The 14,684-nt window shown below is 37.1% G+C and overlaps 1 protein-coding gene across 1 annotated transcript in view; it reads left to right on the plus strand.

Annotated features, from left to right (window-relative positions):
* The first annotated feature begins 578 nt into the window (after nt 1-578).
* LOC127409647 (sodium/potassium/calcium exchanger 4-like) overlaps nt 579-14,684 on the plus strand; it is a 69,726-nt gene continuing 55,620 nt past the window's right edge. The window contains exon 1 of the mRNA XM_051644348.1: nt 579-1,113. Coding sequence (XP_051500308.1) covers nt 933-1,113 — 181 coding nt within the window. The 5' untranslated portion in view covers nt 579-932. The remainder of the gene's footprint in view (nt 1,114-14,684) is intronic.

Below are 14,684 nucleotides of genomic sequence, written 5' to 3' on the forward strand. Positions count from 1 at the left end.
TGTTATGAAATTGAAATATGTAGATCTTACCTGTGTGTGTGTGCGTGCGTGTGTGTGTGTGTGTGTGTGTGTATGTTAGCTATACTTTTGGGACAAAACTGCTGAATAATAAAGCTAATTTTACCTCTTTTGGTGACATCAAAAGTAGTTTATAATGCCATTGATGTGTAACGTTAACAATAGACATAGTTCACATAGTTCGGAGACATATATACATTTAAGTATGTGGAATTTATTTTATTTATTTACTTTTACATATATTATTATAATTAGTAGTAGTAGTATTTTGTGTGTGTGTGTGTGTGTGTGTGTGTGTGTGTGTGTGTGTGCATTGAATTACTATACAAATTCAAATGTGAGCCCTCAAGTGATGGGAATAATTCTGTCTGAAAGAGCTTTTTATTAAATTCTTGAATTTTGCACCAACTTTGCTCAAAGTCTACATGCAACTTTGACAGTATATAACATGCCGACTCACATATTGGCGTAGGCGTCGTTGATGCATCGATTCCGCCTGATCGCGCGTGACTTCTCCCGGGTCTGCACATCACGTGCCTCCGGTGGACACAAGCGCGCGAGCGAACAGCAAAGTTCCCGATCATCCAGATGGGAAGAGCAGGAATGCTGATACGATCAGAGGGAGCAGCGGACATCACCTGAGACCTGCTGGCCATATTATGTTGCATTATAGAGGATGCGTTCAGATGCACAGGATGCATGTATGCGGGGATTTCACGTTTCCAGCAGTGTTGCAATGCGTCGGAGAGGATTCTGATGAGAACACGGATCTGGGATACTAAAGCCTGGGCTTGCTTTGCTTTAGTCTGTATACAAACCTCTGATATCTCCGTGTCTCCGGTTGCGCAGTGCATTCACAGCTCCAGCGCGCGACTCCGCTCCAGCGCATCAGACCTCATTAAACCCCCGACGCGATGACCAGCTCGGATCAGGACCAGCATCGGGACCAGAACATGACGACCGTCTCCAAGAAATCCATCATTACGAAGATGTTCAAAGTGCGCAAAAGGAGGGAGATGCTGCTGGCGCAGGTGTCTGTGGTCTGCAGTGTTCTGCTCGTGGCGTGGGGCATGTCAACCGTCCTGACGAACACAGGTGAGTCCGAACGGAACCAGGTCTGGGTCTGGATCTGCAGGGAAATTATGCAGTATATTCCCTCTAGCTGTCACAGACAGAGCAATGAACCATATCAGCATCAGACTGGGGTTTTATTGTGCATGTACGTTTGCTCTTATGAGGAATTTGACTTTGCAGCTGACATAATATGACTGACAGCACTCCTGTCAATGCAAATAAAATAGAATAGAATTGGTGTTTGTGTTTGTGCATATGTGCAGTATGTATCAGGGTCAATAATCTATCCTTATCAGTTCAGCCAGTATATCTAGGGATTCTGCAGGGGTAATAATCAATATCAGAATTGGTTTTATTATGCAGGTAAGATTGCTTTTATGAGGAATTTGACTTTGCTTTTGACACAGACATTAAAGAAAACAGTTGCATTGCCTTTCTGGTCAATGCAAATAAAGAATAGAATGTGCATCAGTGTTTGTGCATATGTGCAGTATGCATCAGGATAAAAAATCTATCTATATCATTCCATGAGATTCATAAATGGAAATGCGTTGATTTGTAGAATAGATATAAGATTAGAAAGAATTATGTTTTATTGGGCAAATAATAATAATAATAATAGGCTAATAATTTTTATTTATATAGCACCTTTCACAAGACTAAATAAATTAAGATAGCTTTTATAGGGGCCTGGGTAGCTCAGCGAGTATTGATGCTGACTATCACCCCTGGAGTCGCGGGTTTGAATCCAGGGTGTGCTGAGTGACTCCAGTCAGGTCTCCTAAGCAACCAAATTGTCCTGGTTGCTAAGGAGGGTAGAGTCACATGGGGTAACCTCCTCGTGGTCACGATTAGGGGTTCTCGCTCTCAATGGGGCGTGTGGTAAGTTGTGCGTGGATCGCGGAGAGTAGCATGAGCCTCCACATGCTGTGAGTCTCCGCGGGGTCATGTACAATGTTACTAAATCTTTAAATACCTACAGTGGTTATGTTTTAGATGCTTTTAAAATGTCTATATTGTACGTTTCAGCATCTATCCAAACGTACAAAAATGTTCAGTTGTTAACACTGGACGGGCATTAAATAAAATATGATTGACAGCTGTCCTGTCAATGTAAAAAATAAAAATAAGAGAAATGAAAGGGTGCATCAGTGTTTATTAGCCTCAATAATCTGTCCATATTAGATTTATATATGGGAACAGACTGTGAGAATATGTGAGATTATTACTCCATAAATTGATTTTATTGGGCAGGTAAGATTGCATTTATGAGGAATTTGCCTTTGCATAGGCATCGATATACACTGCGTGCTCAATTATTAGGCAAATTGTATTCCTCAGGATTAATTTTATTGTTGAACAAACACAATGCTCTGTCAATCCAAAATGTAATTGAACCTCAAACCTGAATGTTTAACAAAGGAAAAGTGAGTTTTGTCTTTCTCAGGGGAATATATAAGTGTGCACAATTATTAGGCAACTAAATTACAAAAAGAATTTCTCCCAACTCAATTGTTTATTCTCAATTTTTAGAGTAGGTGCAACAAATAAGTAACACAAAATGACAATTAAATAACATTTTGGCCTTTCAAAAATATTCAGTGACCAATATAGCCACCCTTCTTTTCAATATCTGCCATGAGCTTTCCATCCATGGAGTCTGTCAGTTTCTTGATCTATTCACGATCAACTTTCACTGAAGCAGCAACCACAGCCTCCCAAATGCTGTTCAAAGAGGTGTATTGTCTTCCCTCACTGTAAATCTCACGTTTGAGAAGGGCCCACAAGTTCTCAATAGGATTTAAGTCAGGTGAGGAAGGGGGCCAAGTCATTATTTGGGCATCTTTGAGGCCCTTGCTTGCTAGCCAAGCAGTGAAGTACTTGGATGCATGTGATGGAGCATTGTCCTGCATAAAGATCATGGCCTTCTTGAATGCTGAGGAATTCTTCCTGTACCACTGCTTGAAGAAAGTACTTTCCAGAAACTGGCAGTAGGTTTGAGAGTTGAGTTTCAGTCCATCTTCAACTCGAAAAGGTCCAACTACCTCATCCTTAATGATAGCAGCCCATGCCAGTACCCCTCCTCCATCTAGCTGGCACCTGACTCGAAGTGGTGCCCTGTGTCCATTAGTGATCCAGCCAAGGGCCCATCCATCTGGTCCATCAAGAGTCACTCTCATTTCATCTGTCCATAAAACCTTTGAAAAATCTGTCTTCATGCATCAATCTTGACGCTTCAACTTGTGAATATATTCAGTGGTGGTCGTGTTTCAGCCTTCTTGACCTTGGCCATGTCTCTGAGCACTTGACACCTTGTACTTCTGGACACTCCAGGTAGGTTGCAGTTCTGGAATATGGTAGCATTGGAGGATAATGGGTTCATGGTAGCTTCCCGTTTAATTCTTCTCAAGTCTTTTGCAGATAATTTGTGCCTTTTCTTCTCCATGTGTTTTTTTGCGCCCCAGCTGACTATTCGCAACAAAACGTTTGATTGTCCGGTGGTCACACCTCAATAGTTTAGCTATTTCAAGAGTGTTGCGTCCATCTGAAAGGCATTTTACAATATTTGACTTTTCAGTGTCAGTTAAATCTCTTTTTTGGCCCATTTTACCTGAGGTAATGAAGCTGCCTAATAATATTTCACACCTTGATATAAGGTGTTAGTCACTTTACACCTTCCCTCATTACACAAATACATACCACCTGAAAATGATTGAATCCAATAAGCATTCAATTTGTATGGTTTGGAGTTGGAAAATTTGCATGGAAATAATGATACGATCAGAATACTCACTTGCCTAATAATTGGGCACGCAGTGTAGATCATAAAGATCAAAGAAATAGAAAGATTTCCTTAAATATGTAAATAAAAATAAGAGTAATTGAACTGTGCATCATATCTATACATATACATTACATACATTATTATGGAAGCCCTGAACCGCACTGTGAAAAAATACATTTTTTTTAGGTGTCTTCGTTCCTTCCTGAGCCAAAGTCCTACAAATATTTTTTTGGTCTAAAGAAAAAAAAGTTTTCTCACAATTTTTTTTTTCTCAAAAAAATTGTTTTGCTTTAAAAAAAATTTGCCTCATCAGGAGGCAATACATGAGGAGTCGCTTGGCGCCATGCGAGGTTCGGACATGTGAACAGCAAGCTCTATGCACTTTGCTAACTTAATACTTTTTCATAAACCGGTGAGATTCGATACACCCTGAACCTTAACTGTTCTAGGAGGACAATATGTCAAAGAATTCAAAATCCTCAGGCTCTGGAGATATTAAAAGACACTTACGTGCTCAAGCTGAAGCCACTGAGCAGCAGGCCGCAAGCCAGGGAGTCAATTTGGATGGTGCAGTAAAGGAAATTCAACATCAATTGATGAAAGTGTCAGCAATGCTGACAAAAGTCGTTGCTGACTTGGAGGATCTTGCTGTAATACTTTGATTGATCACTGCCATGGAGACGAAGTTCACTGAGATGGTTACAAGAGTGGCGGATGTTGAGAAACGGATCGATTATCTGGAGTCATCGGAGAGGGAATTAGCTGCTAACCCGCTAGCGACCAAGGCAGACTTGGAGCGCATCTGGGAAAAGTTGGAAGACTTGGAGAATCGTAACCGGCGAAACAACATCCGAATTGTTGGAATTCCTGAGAATGAAGAAGGCCGAGATATGGTGAAATTCCTAGACGGGCTCTTCCTGAGTCTGCTCAACATAACAGTCCATAAGCTGGAAATCAAGCAAGCTCACAGAGTTCCGGCTCGGAGATCCGTGGAGGGAGACAGGCCCCGATCAATTCTGGCCAAATTTCTAAGATCATCCGATAAAGATCTCATGTTATGCGAGGTGAGGAGTAAAGGAAGGCTTTCTTGGAAGAACCACAGCATTTTCTTGTTCCCAGACTTTGATATGGTAGAATGGGATTATCTTTTTAAGATTTTGGAAATATACGGGTTCTTGAATACTTTTATTGGATGGATTAAGTTACTTTATAGCCACCCGGTAGCGGCGGTACAAACAAATGGATTAATTTCAGATTATTTTACTCTGGATAGGGGCACCCGGCAGGGTTGCTCTCTTTCCCCTTTATTGTTCTGTCTTTCCCTGAAACCATTAGCAGCCACGATAAGAAGGGAAGATGATTTTCCAGGGGTGACGGCGGGAGGTATGGCGCATAAACTTTTGCTTTACGCAGATTATATTTTATTATTCGTCTCCGACCCCATTAGATCTATGCCTTGCCTCCATAGGATTATTAATTCCTTTTCAAGTTCTCAGGTTACAGAGTCAATTGTTCTAAATCCGAAGCTTTGGCTCTGACAGCATACTGCCCAGTAACGGCTTTCCAGCCAGGCGCCTTCCAGTGGCCCAAACAGGGCATTAAGTATTCTGGCATTTTATTCCCAGAAAATATGTGTGATTTAGTTAACTTTGACCCCTTAATAAAAAGGTTTTCGAGCAATGTGGGCAGGTGGGCTTCGTTGCATTTATCTATGATTGGGAAGGTTAATGTTATTAAAATGAATTGTATTCCCGAATTTAACTACCTGCTACAGTCTCTCCCTGTAGATGTCCCCCTCTCTTATTTCAAGCAATTTTATAGCATAGTGAAGTCCTTCATTTGAATGGTAAACGTCCTAGATTACATTTGAATAAGTTACATAGGCTGACTGACAAAGGTGGGCTAGGCCTTCCCAAGATTTTGTTTTATTATTATGAGTTTGGTCTCATTGGTCGCTTCCACCTGAGAGAGCCCCTCCCTGGTTTTGTATTGAACAGGAAGTTTTTGCCCCTATTTCACCATTGCAAACTAACTGGAGAAGTTAAGTTACACACCGTTATCTGGAATTTGCACTCGGTATGGACAGAAGTGTCCAGAATGTTAAATTTGGACATTTATTTAAATGTTGCCTCGAGCATATGGCTGAACCCTAAGTTATGTATTAATAAGTCCCCTTTCTGCTGGTCAGAGTGGAGAGGGAGGGGGGTTACTCCACTCAGTGACCTGTATGAGAGTGGAATGATGAGATCTTTTGAAAATTTGGTTAAACATTTTGGGATTCGAGTAGCACCCCCCCCCCCCCCCCAAAGTAGCAGATACTCTGGGAGAGGTGATTACTGCTTTTGGAAAAGGTCATGAGGCATCAGTGTATTACTCCCTGCTAATTCAGAGTCTGGGGGTCGGAGCTTTAATTTCTATCAAGAGATTATGGGAGAAAGATTTAAACTTGGAATTGGAGGAGGGAGTGTGGGCTAGGATTCTAAAAAAAGTCAAGTCTGCATCTACATATGCAAGGGTCCGCCTTATGAAATTGAAGATTTTACATAGATTCTACTGGACCCCCTCAAGATTGTATAGGCTTGGTCTTAAAGACACACCCACCTGCTGGCAATGCCAATCAGAAGATGGGGACACAATGCATGCTTTTTGGTGGTGTGTTAAGGTCCAAGAATTTTGGTTGAAGGTTCAGAGTTTTGTGTATGATGTTTTGGGCACTCGGGTTTTGTTTTGCTCCAGACTATTTTATAGTATTTTGGGCAGAGTGGTGTGCGGAGATGGGGAGGGTGGCTGCTTTCGAGGAGGGGTCAAGCAGAAGGCTAGGGGTTCAGAATTTGTTTGAGAGGAAATGGGGCAATTACTTAGTGTTTTGGGGGGACTCTCGAGGAGGGGCTGTGGAGAGAGTAGTTTAGTTTAATTATGTATTTTATATATATATATATATATATATATATATATATATATATATATATATATATTTTTTTTTTGTATTCTTATTGTGACCACAGGGGTATTCATTGGGGGTCAGTGAGGGTTAAATGTTAAAAGTTGATTCAATGTATATATGTTGTGTTTGTTCTTTGTTATATGTCTATGAATCAATAAAAAATGTTAATTAAAAAAAGAGGCAATACATGAGAATTCTTTAGACAAAAATTCTTTTTTTTTTTTTTTGACATTTATTTTGATTTTTATTTTATAGAAATGTTTTTTTTTGTTTTTGTTTGAGAAAATTAATTCTTTAGAGAAAAATCAATTTTGAGAGAAAAAAATTATTTTGAGAGAAAAAAAAAATGTTATACAGAATTTTTTTTTTTGTAGGACATAGGCTCAGGAAGGAACTAAGACACCTAAAAAATATTTTAAAAAAATGTATATTCACCTAGTGAATTTGTTTTTCACAGTGCAGTTCAGGGCTTCCATACATAATAATCCATATTATTTTTATGATTATGACAATTTGATATTGGACAGATATTACAGAAAATAAGAAATTGGCAGCTTGCTTTAACTATGTATGGTAGCTATAATGTTCTAATGGTTTTTGACGTAAAATGGGTCTAATTAAAAAAAAAAAAAATTGAAATAAAAATGTTTTGAAACTGGCAAATGGTAACTGTACCACAAAGGAAAGTGCCCAAAGGAGTTTTTCTTAAAAATAATCAAATTCTCCACCAATTAATTTAATCCATGTTTCTTAATAAATTGATATATTGGTACATTTGGAACTCCTTAAAACCCTAATCATTATGATATGTTTATGAATATGTTGCCACATGGCTACACTGCACCATGCAGGGTTAAATACAAATAAACAAAGACAACTAGGAATGTGCGTCAGTATACAGACATATGTACAGATGCACATGAATCAGGGTATATAATCTACCATTGTCAGTTCAGATTCACATATGAGAATATGACTCTGCAACATGATCACATAGCAATTCGGCATGTGGAAATCTGCGCTGTATTGAGCAATATTCGATATCAGAATTGGTTTTATTGTGCAAGTAAGATTGCTCTTAAGACAAATTTAACTTGACAGTTGACATAGACATTACACATAAAAAAATAGGAAATGTAAATAAATACAAATAAGATAAATATATACAGATATAAATGTACCAGGATTTATCAGTTCAATGAGAACTGAAAACTCAAGATTTGGTTCCCTAATGGTGAACAATCCTAAAGGATTTGTACAGCAATGAATTTGTATCATAATTTAGAACCAATCCTAACCACAATATTCCCGAGTCCCATGATGCTTTGCGGGCGATGTGGGCTGAACTTCCGGTTAAGCATAAACAATCGTATGTTATGTACTAACGCAGCATTAAAAATGACAGAAACTTGAGAACAAATGATCTCAGAATTATAGCAAGGTGATATTGTTCTTCCTCATCAATCTGTTAATGATTATGGGTTTCAGGATGATGGCAAAATATCTCAAATAGAAGCATTTTGGTTATTTTATTGAGTCTTTATCCATCAGTGGAAGAACCTGTGCAGACTAACCTGAAAAGCTATGTAGACTATTAGTGCCTTCACAGCTGTAAAGTTGGAAATGCTTTGAGAAATGTAGATAATTATGTTTATTTTAAAGCATATATTGAGTCTAGTCAGAACCTGAAGAGTTTGTTGTACCGAGATTATGCACTTACTGTAGATACAGGGGAGGTCTAGACAGCAGGATGCTCGTGTATTACAGGACTCAGGCGATGAGACTGTCATGCTTCCGTTTTTCGGATAAAATACAATTATTTTGTGGGAGATGACTATGTAGTAAGCTCAATCTAGCTTTATAATTGTTAGTTTAAATACATAATATTCGTATCTAAATGCTATAACCTACATGAAATGTTTTAGTGTTGACTGAACAACTGATCCTGTTGATAGATTGAATGTATTGTTCTTGTGTGGGAAATAACGACGTCATAGCAGCCACACAATAAACTGTACCGTACAAAAGAACTACATGCAATACAAATAAACATACAGTATTTATTTGGACATACATTATAAACATTGTACATAAAAGTTCAGTGTTCACTGTAAAGCAACTATGAAACAGTATGTATTATTAAAAGCACTAGCTGTACAAATAAATTTAATTGATACTGAATTAATGTCCACACTGTTTTACAAATCACCTTTTCCCTTAAGAGAAGACATGCACATTCTGCAAAGACACTCAAAAGAAAGTGAATTGCAGGCAGGAAAAATGCAGGAAAGAAGAAACTCATAATACAGTTAATTTCAAATGTGATAAAACATCTCACTGCTGTATATGTCTCATCTAATAATTATGGTCTTCCACTGTGGAATTGATTCATTTAACATCACAGCATGAAAACAGTTGAAAACATCGTCACAACTCACAGACAGTTCAGGAAAAGCACCGTTCCTTTTTATACTCAGTAATAATACCATTTCAAAAAATGTGGAGCATTCACAAAAAAAGATGCTAAATAGAAATGAACAAACTCTCAATATGTCTAATGAACTTTCAGCACATGTACACACACACACACACACACCTGTTAGCACAATAATGCTATCGTTTATGTAATTCATTGCTCTCCATTTCTGGACATCTATCGTAGCCGGACTGTAACCGTGGATAATATAAGTAATCCCCACTGTTGACTTCTTGCCAATAAAGTGCACACAAACAAATTATTCCAAAGCTTTTTTCAAACAGATGTTCTTAAGTCAATCCTTCTGTAGGCATCCGATGGAAGAAGCAGCATCTGGGACTGGAGCGCTGTGCTTTGCGAGTGGTTTCTGATTATAACATTGCTATTTTAGATAAAACGTTAGTTTCACTTGATTATTAGGATAACCATTTACTGCACACATTGTCTGGGAAATTTTAAAGACATCTTACAACATTTAAAAAGCAAGAATCTAACCACATGACACGCAAGCAAGCAGTGACCAGCTACACACAAAACGGCAACCAATCGCACTTCCGTTAGCCAACCGGAAATTCCGCCCACCTAGCGAATTACAGTGGACTCGCTGAGAATATTGTGGAATGGTGTCAATTTAAAACCCCTCTAAAAGGGTCGTTCCTTAATATTCTTTATTTGCATAAATAGTTTGATGTAGAACCATACCTACTGTTCCCAAAGAACCTCCCATTCTTTATCCCTGAAATGGCTCTTTATAAGGTGCTTTGAACTTTCAGAAATGGGTTCGTTATGGGTCCCAGTAAAGGACATTTAAATACAAGCCAAATAAATCTGGTGATCTTTAGAACCATTTTGTTTAAGGAGTGTTCAGCTGAATAAACTGAATTGATCAGCTTTTTTCAGAATTCCCTTATCCAGTGTGATTCCATTAGGATTGGTTCCAAATTATAATCGAAATTCCATTAGTAATCCTGTACAGATCTTTTAGGGTTTTTTGACTTGGTAGGACAGTGTATAGACATTGATGGAATATTCTGGGTTCAGTACGAGTTAAACTCAATCGACAGCATTTGTGGCATAATATTGACAACCACAAAAATTAATTTCGAATCGTCCCTCCTTTTCTTTATAAAAAGCAAAAATCTGTGTTACAGTGAGGCACTTACAACGGAAGTTAATGGGGCCAATCTGTAAACTTTAAAATACTCACTGTTTCAAAAGTATAGCCACAAGACATAAGCAATATGTGTGTTAACATGATTTTAGAGTGAAAAAATAGCTTATTAAACTTTTCTTTGTAAGGTTATAGTCAATTTGGCAACTTCATGCAATGACAATGTAATGTCAACAAGCTCTAAAAGGACTCTTAAATGACGAAAGTGTAAGTGCTTTAATAAAATGATAAGCTTCACATTTCTGCCTTTAAACCCTCCAAAAATTGGCCCCATTCAGTTCCATTGTAAATGCCTCACTGTAACCTCGATTTTTAATTATTTAAATAAAAGGAGGGACGAGTGGAAATTAATTTTTTGAGGTAATCAATATTATGCCACAAATGCTGTTGATTGAGCTTAACTTGTATTGAACCCGGAACATTCCTTTAACCCTTTAAGCTAATATGGGCCCACGAGAAAAAAAACATTGTCAAAATATGAATAACTACAGTCTTGACCAACACAAAATAGGTATTGTTTGAAAGCTTAGAAGCTCTACATTACAGTGCATGTAGCCATTATAACCAAAACTGAACAAGTGCTTTGAAATTTGCAGACAAATCAGAAGTGTTCCGTTTTGATAATTCATGAAAAATGTTGTACTGTACATAATAATGCAATCGATAAAAACATCAAACTCACCAAATAGCCATGTGTCATATGTTGTTGGAAAGCTCTCAAAGAGTAGAATACAACCAGCCCATTTGTTGTACTCACAGACACAATTATAGCGACTAATGACATTTATGTTGGTGTTGCTTATATGCCGCGTTTTCGCTTATAACTTCATGAAAAATAAAAAGAACATAAAAATCACATACCATTACTTAGAGGAGGCGATTATCTTTCAAATGAGCCCAGACAAAAGGTAATCGGATGCAAAGATCATTAGATAATTGACACAAAGCACAATGTGTACACAGCATCTGGCTATCTGTCATATTGCAATTTGGCTGAAAACACGATAGCTTTCCTGGGTCACATGACATCATTGGAAATGATGTAACGTCATGGAACGCTAAACCAACTGGATTGGGTTCAGATCAGTGCAAAAATCATCCATATTTGGACAGAGAGACATGTAATTGGTGACTGTTATATATGGCCACCAGGAGATGGCACCAAGTACATGACTCAATGATGACTCAAATGGCACAGAATGAAACTCATTCTGTGATATCTCATGACTAAAATCATGTCTGCATGATATGCAAACCTTTAGTCATTGCTGTGTTTGCATGTGTAATTAGTTCTGATGTACAATTATTGTGTTTTATTTGTTTGGAGAGGCTTTTGGACACTTAGAGACGTTTTTGTACACTAGGATAAATTATTTTTGAAATGCTAACATTTTTTGATTGCTTTGTCTTATCGACACAACATTTTTCCTCAGTTACAGTTGAAATGACTCGGAACAGAACAGAAGCAGAATTTTGGAGACGTCTTATTTACACCCAGAGATTGATGTCAAATCAGAAAAATAAGGAAAAAACAAACACTTTTTTTTTGTGATTTTTCAGCAGTTTCTTAGGCCGAGAGTCCCAGAATTTATTCTAATCTATGTCATTAAACATTTTGAAATGTTTTCTTTACAGTGATACCAAACACTTGTTTTTGTTTGTTTGTTATGCCTCTGAAACAGGAAATCTTTCTTTAAAAAAAACCTCAGAGCGTAAAGAGTTAAATAAGAAAAATAAAAAGCTGTCCTAAAATAAGTAAATGCAAATAAGACAAATAGAAATATTCATCAGTGTATGGGAATGTAGTTACATATTTATCAAGATCAATAATCTACAGTAGCATTATCAATTACATGTGATTAATAAATGGCAATATGCTGCCTGTGTATAAATATGTCCCATCAGATTTGCCCTGGACGTTTGTGATTGACATGTTTCTAATGAGTATCTTTTATTCTGAATGGATTGTGTGCTATGAGGTCAGTTTAGAGGTAGATAAGATACAAGAACATGTCTGAAAAACTAGTGATCAGCTCATCTAGACATCATTTAGGCGTGTTTGATCCTACGATGCAGTATTTGTTAGCAGCTCACTAGGTTTTGAGACACAATCTGTGTGTTGGTGGAGATGATCTGCATGTTTCATATGCCGATTTTCTCTCATTATTATTCTCTCGTAATTTGTCTTTTATGAGCAAATATGTGTGTTAAAGGAATAATTCAGCCAGCAATGAAGACTGTCATTACTTACTCACCCTCGTGTCATTCCAAAATTAGCAATTTCAACTTGTTCCTCATTTATTAAAAATAGCAGTTACAGTGAGACACCTACAATGGAAGTGAATGGGGTCAATTAGTAAACGTTAAAGTGCTCACTGTTTTAAAAGTATAGCCACAAGACGTAAACAATATGCGTGTTAACATGATTGTAGTGTGATAAAACCACTGACTAACCTTTTCTGTGTAAAGTTTGTTGCCATGAAAACAGAACCCTGTAATCCATCAGGATATAACTTTACACAGATAAAGTTAGTATGCAATTTTATCACATTAAATCATGTTAACAGATATAATGTTTATATCTTGTGGCTATACTTTTGAAACAGTGTGCATTTTAGCGTTTATGGACTGGCCACATTCACGTCCATTGTAGGTGTTACTGTACTTGTATAATTTTTATTTTAAGGGACATAGTCAGCATTATGCTACAAATATTTTTAATTGAGCTTTACTTGTATTGAACCTGGAGTATTCCTCTAAACATGACCTTGTGCATGAATTAAACACAAAGACAGCAGTAAAACATGAATTACATTAAAAAATCACAAGAAGCTTAAAAGATTATTCTGTACTGATAGCATACAGAGATTCATAAATCTGTAATTTCACAGCAGGGGCTTTTACTGTCAGAAATAGCCTCTTTCTTTCGTGTCAGCTCATGACGTTAACATAAAAAGCATGCGTACAATATATGCGTGCGATGATGTCAGACTCATTGGAACCAGAGATAAAAGACAAAAGGAACATATGCAATCCCCCAATCTTTACTTCTCCTTTTTTTAATCAGTCAAATCTAGTTTTCCTTTTTAGCTGGGGGAGAAAGAAACACAATATTGTCACTATCATTTGACAGATTGGCGTGCAGGAAAATAAGATTAAGGATATATTTAAAGGGATTGTTCACCAATAAAATGACAATTCTGTCATGGTTTACTCAACTTACAAAGCCGTATGACTTTCTTTCTTCTGATTCCTTTTATACATTATGAAGCATTTGTGCTTGCTGACGGTCTTGGTTGCTGGCCGTTCACCTGGTGTCTTTAATCCAGAAATAATTGACGACGACTATAGTAATGTCAGGATCACTTCCTTTTATTTGTATGCTTGTTGTGAAAGGGACAGCGAACTGTTTCAAAATGTTCTGAAATTGATTTGTTTGGCTGAGAGCGTGTCAGATGGTCTGTATTCAATACTAGTCTTTTATCAGCAGTTCAGCATGTCGTTTGGACTGAATTTAGGCCAGTTTATTTTAATTGACACCCTTTGATGAAGCCAAATTGCTGCTGTGGAGCAAACGCTGCTGGCAACCTGGCACAGTTTACATTTACTGTACCTTTACATCAGAAATAGTTTATTGTCATTTATAGAAAGCACATTATCAAGTTGTTTGGTTTATATCGCTTTGCTTTAGCAGCGTACTTCGTTATGGACAATAAGTGGGCTTGTTTTGCTTGGAATAATTTAATAGAAATGTGGCGCTTATGATTATGATATTTCCCTACTGTTGGATGTTAAGCAAATTAATAAAACAGATAGTTACGATTCTTAAATCTGATAGGATGCGGCATTTAAAAATAGCCAAAATATGCACTCCTGTGACCGCAGATACATTTTTAATTTTATAATGCTGAGCAAAGTTTATAGATTGCTTGCATGAACATGCTACTGTTAGCCATATGAACTATATAATTTGGTGAAAGAATAGTTTATTCTGATTATTATTATTATTATTACGTTTTAAAATGTACTGTATAAATCATTTGTGTCTTTTATCATACTGCGGTTTGCTGGCATTTAATAAAATGTGGCTTGTTGCTTTATTTTATTGGTATAAATAAAAAAAGAAATTCTGACTTTTCATCTTACAATTGTGACTATTTCTCGTAATTGCAAGTTTATATTTTGCAATTGCGAGAAATAATGCTGCAATTTACGA

This window comes from Myxocyprinus asiaticus, chromosome 19 (assembly GCF_019703515.2).
Source record: "Myxocyprinus asiaticus isolate MX2 ecotype Aquarium Trade chromosome 19, UBuf_Myxa_2, whole genome shotgun sequence".
Lineage (NCBI taxonomy): Eukaryota > Metazoa > Chordata > Actinopteri > Cypriniformes > Catostomidae > Myxocyprinus > Myxocyprinus asiaticus.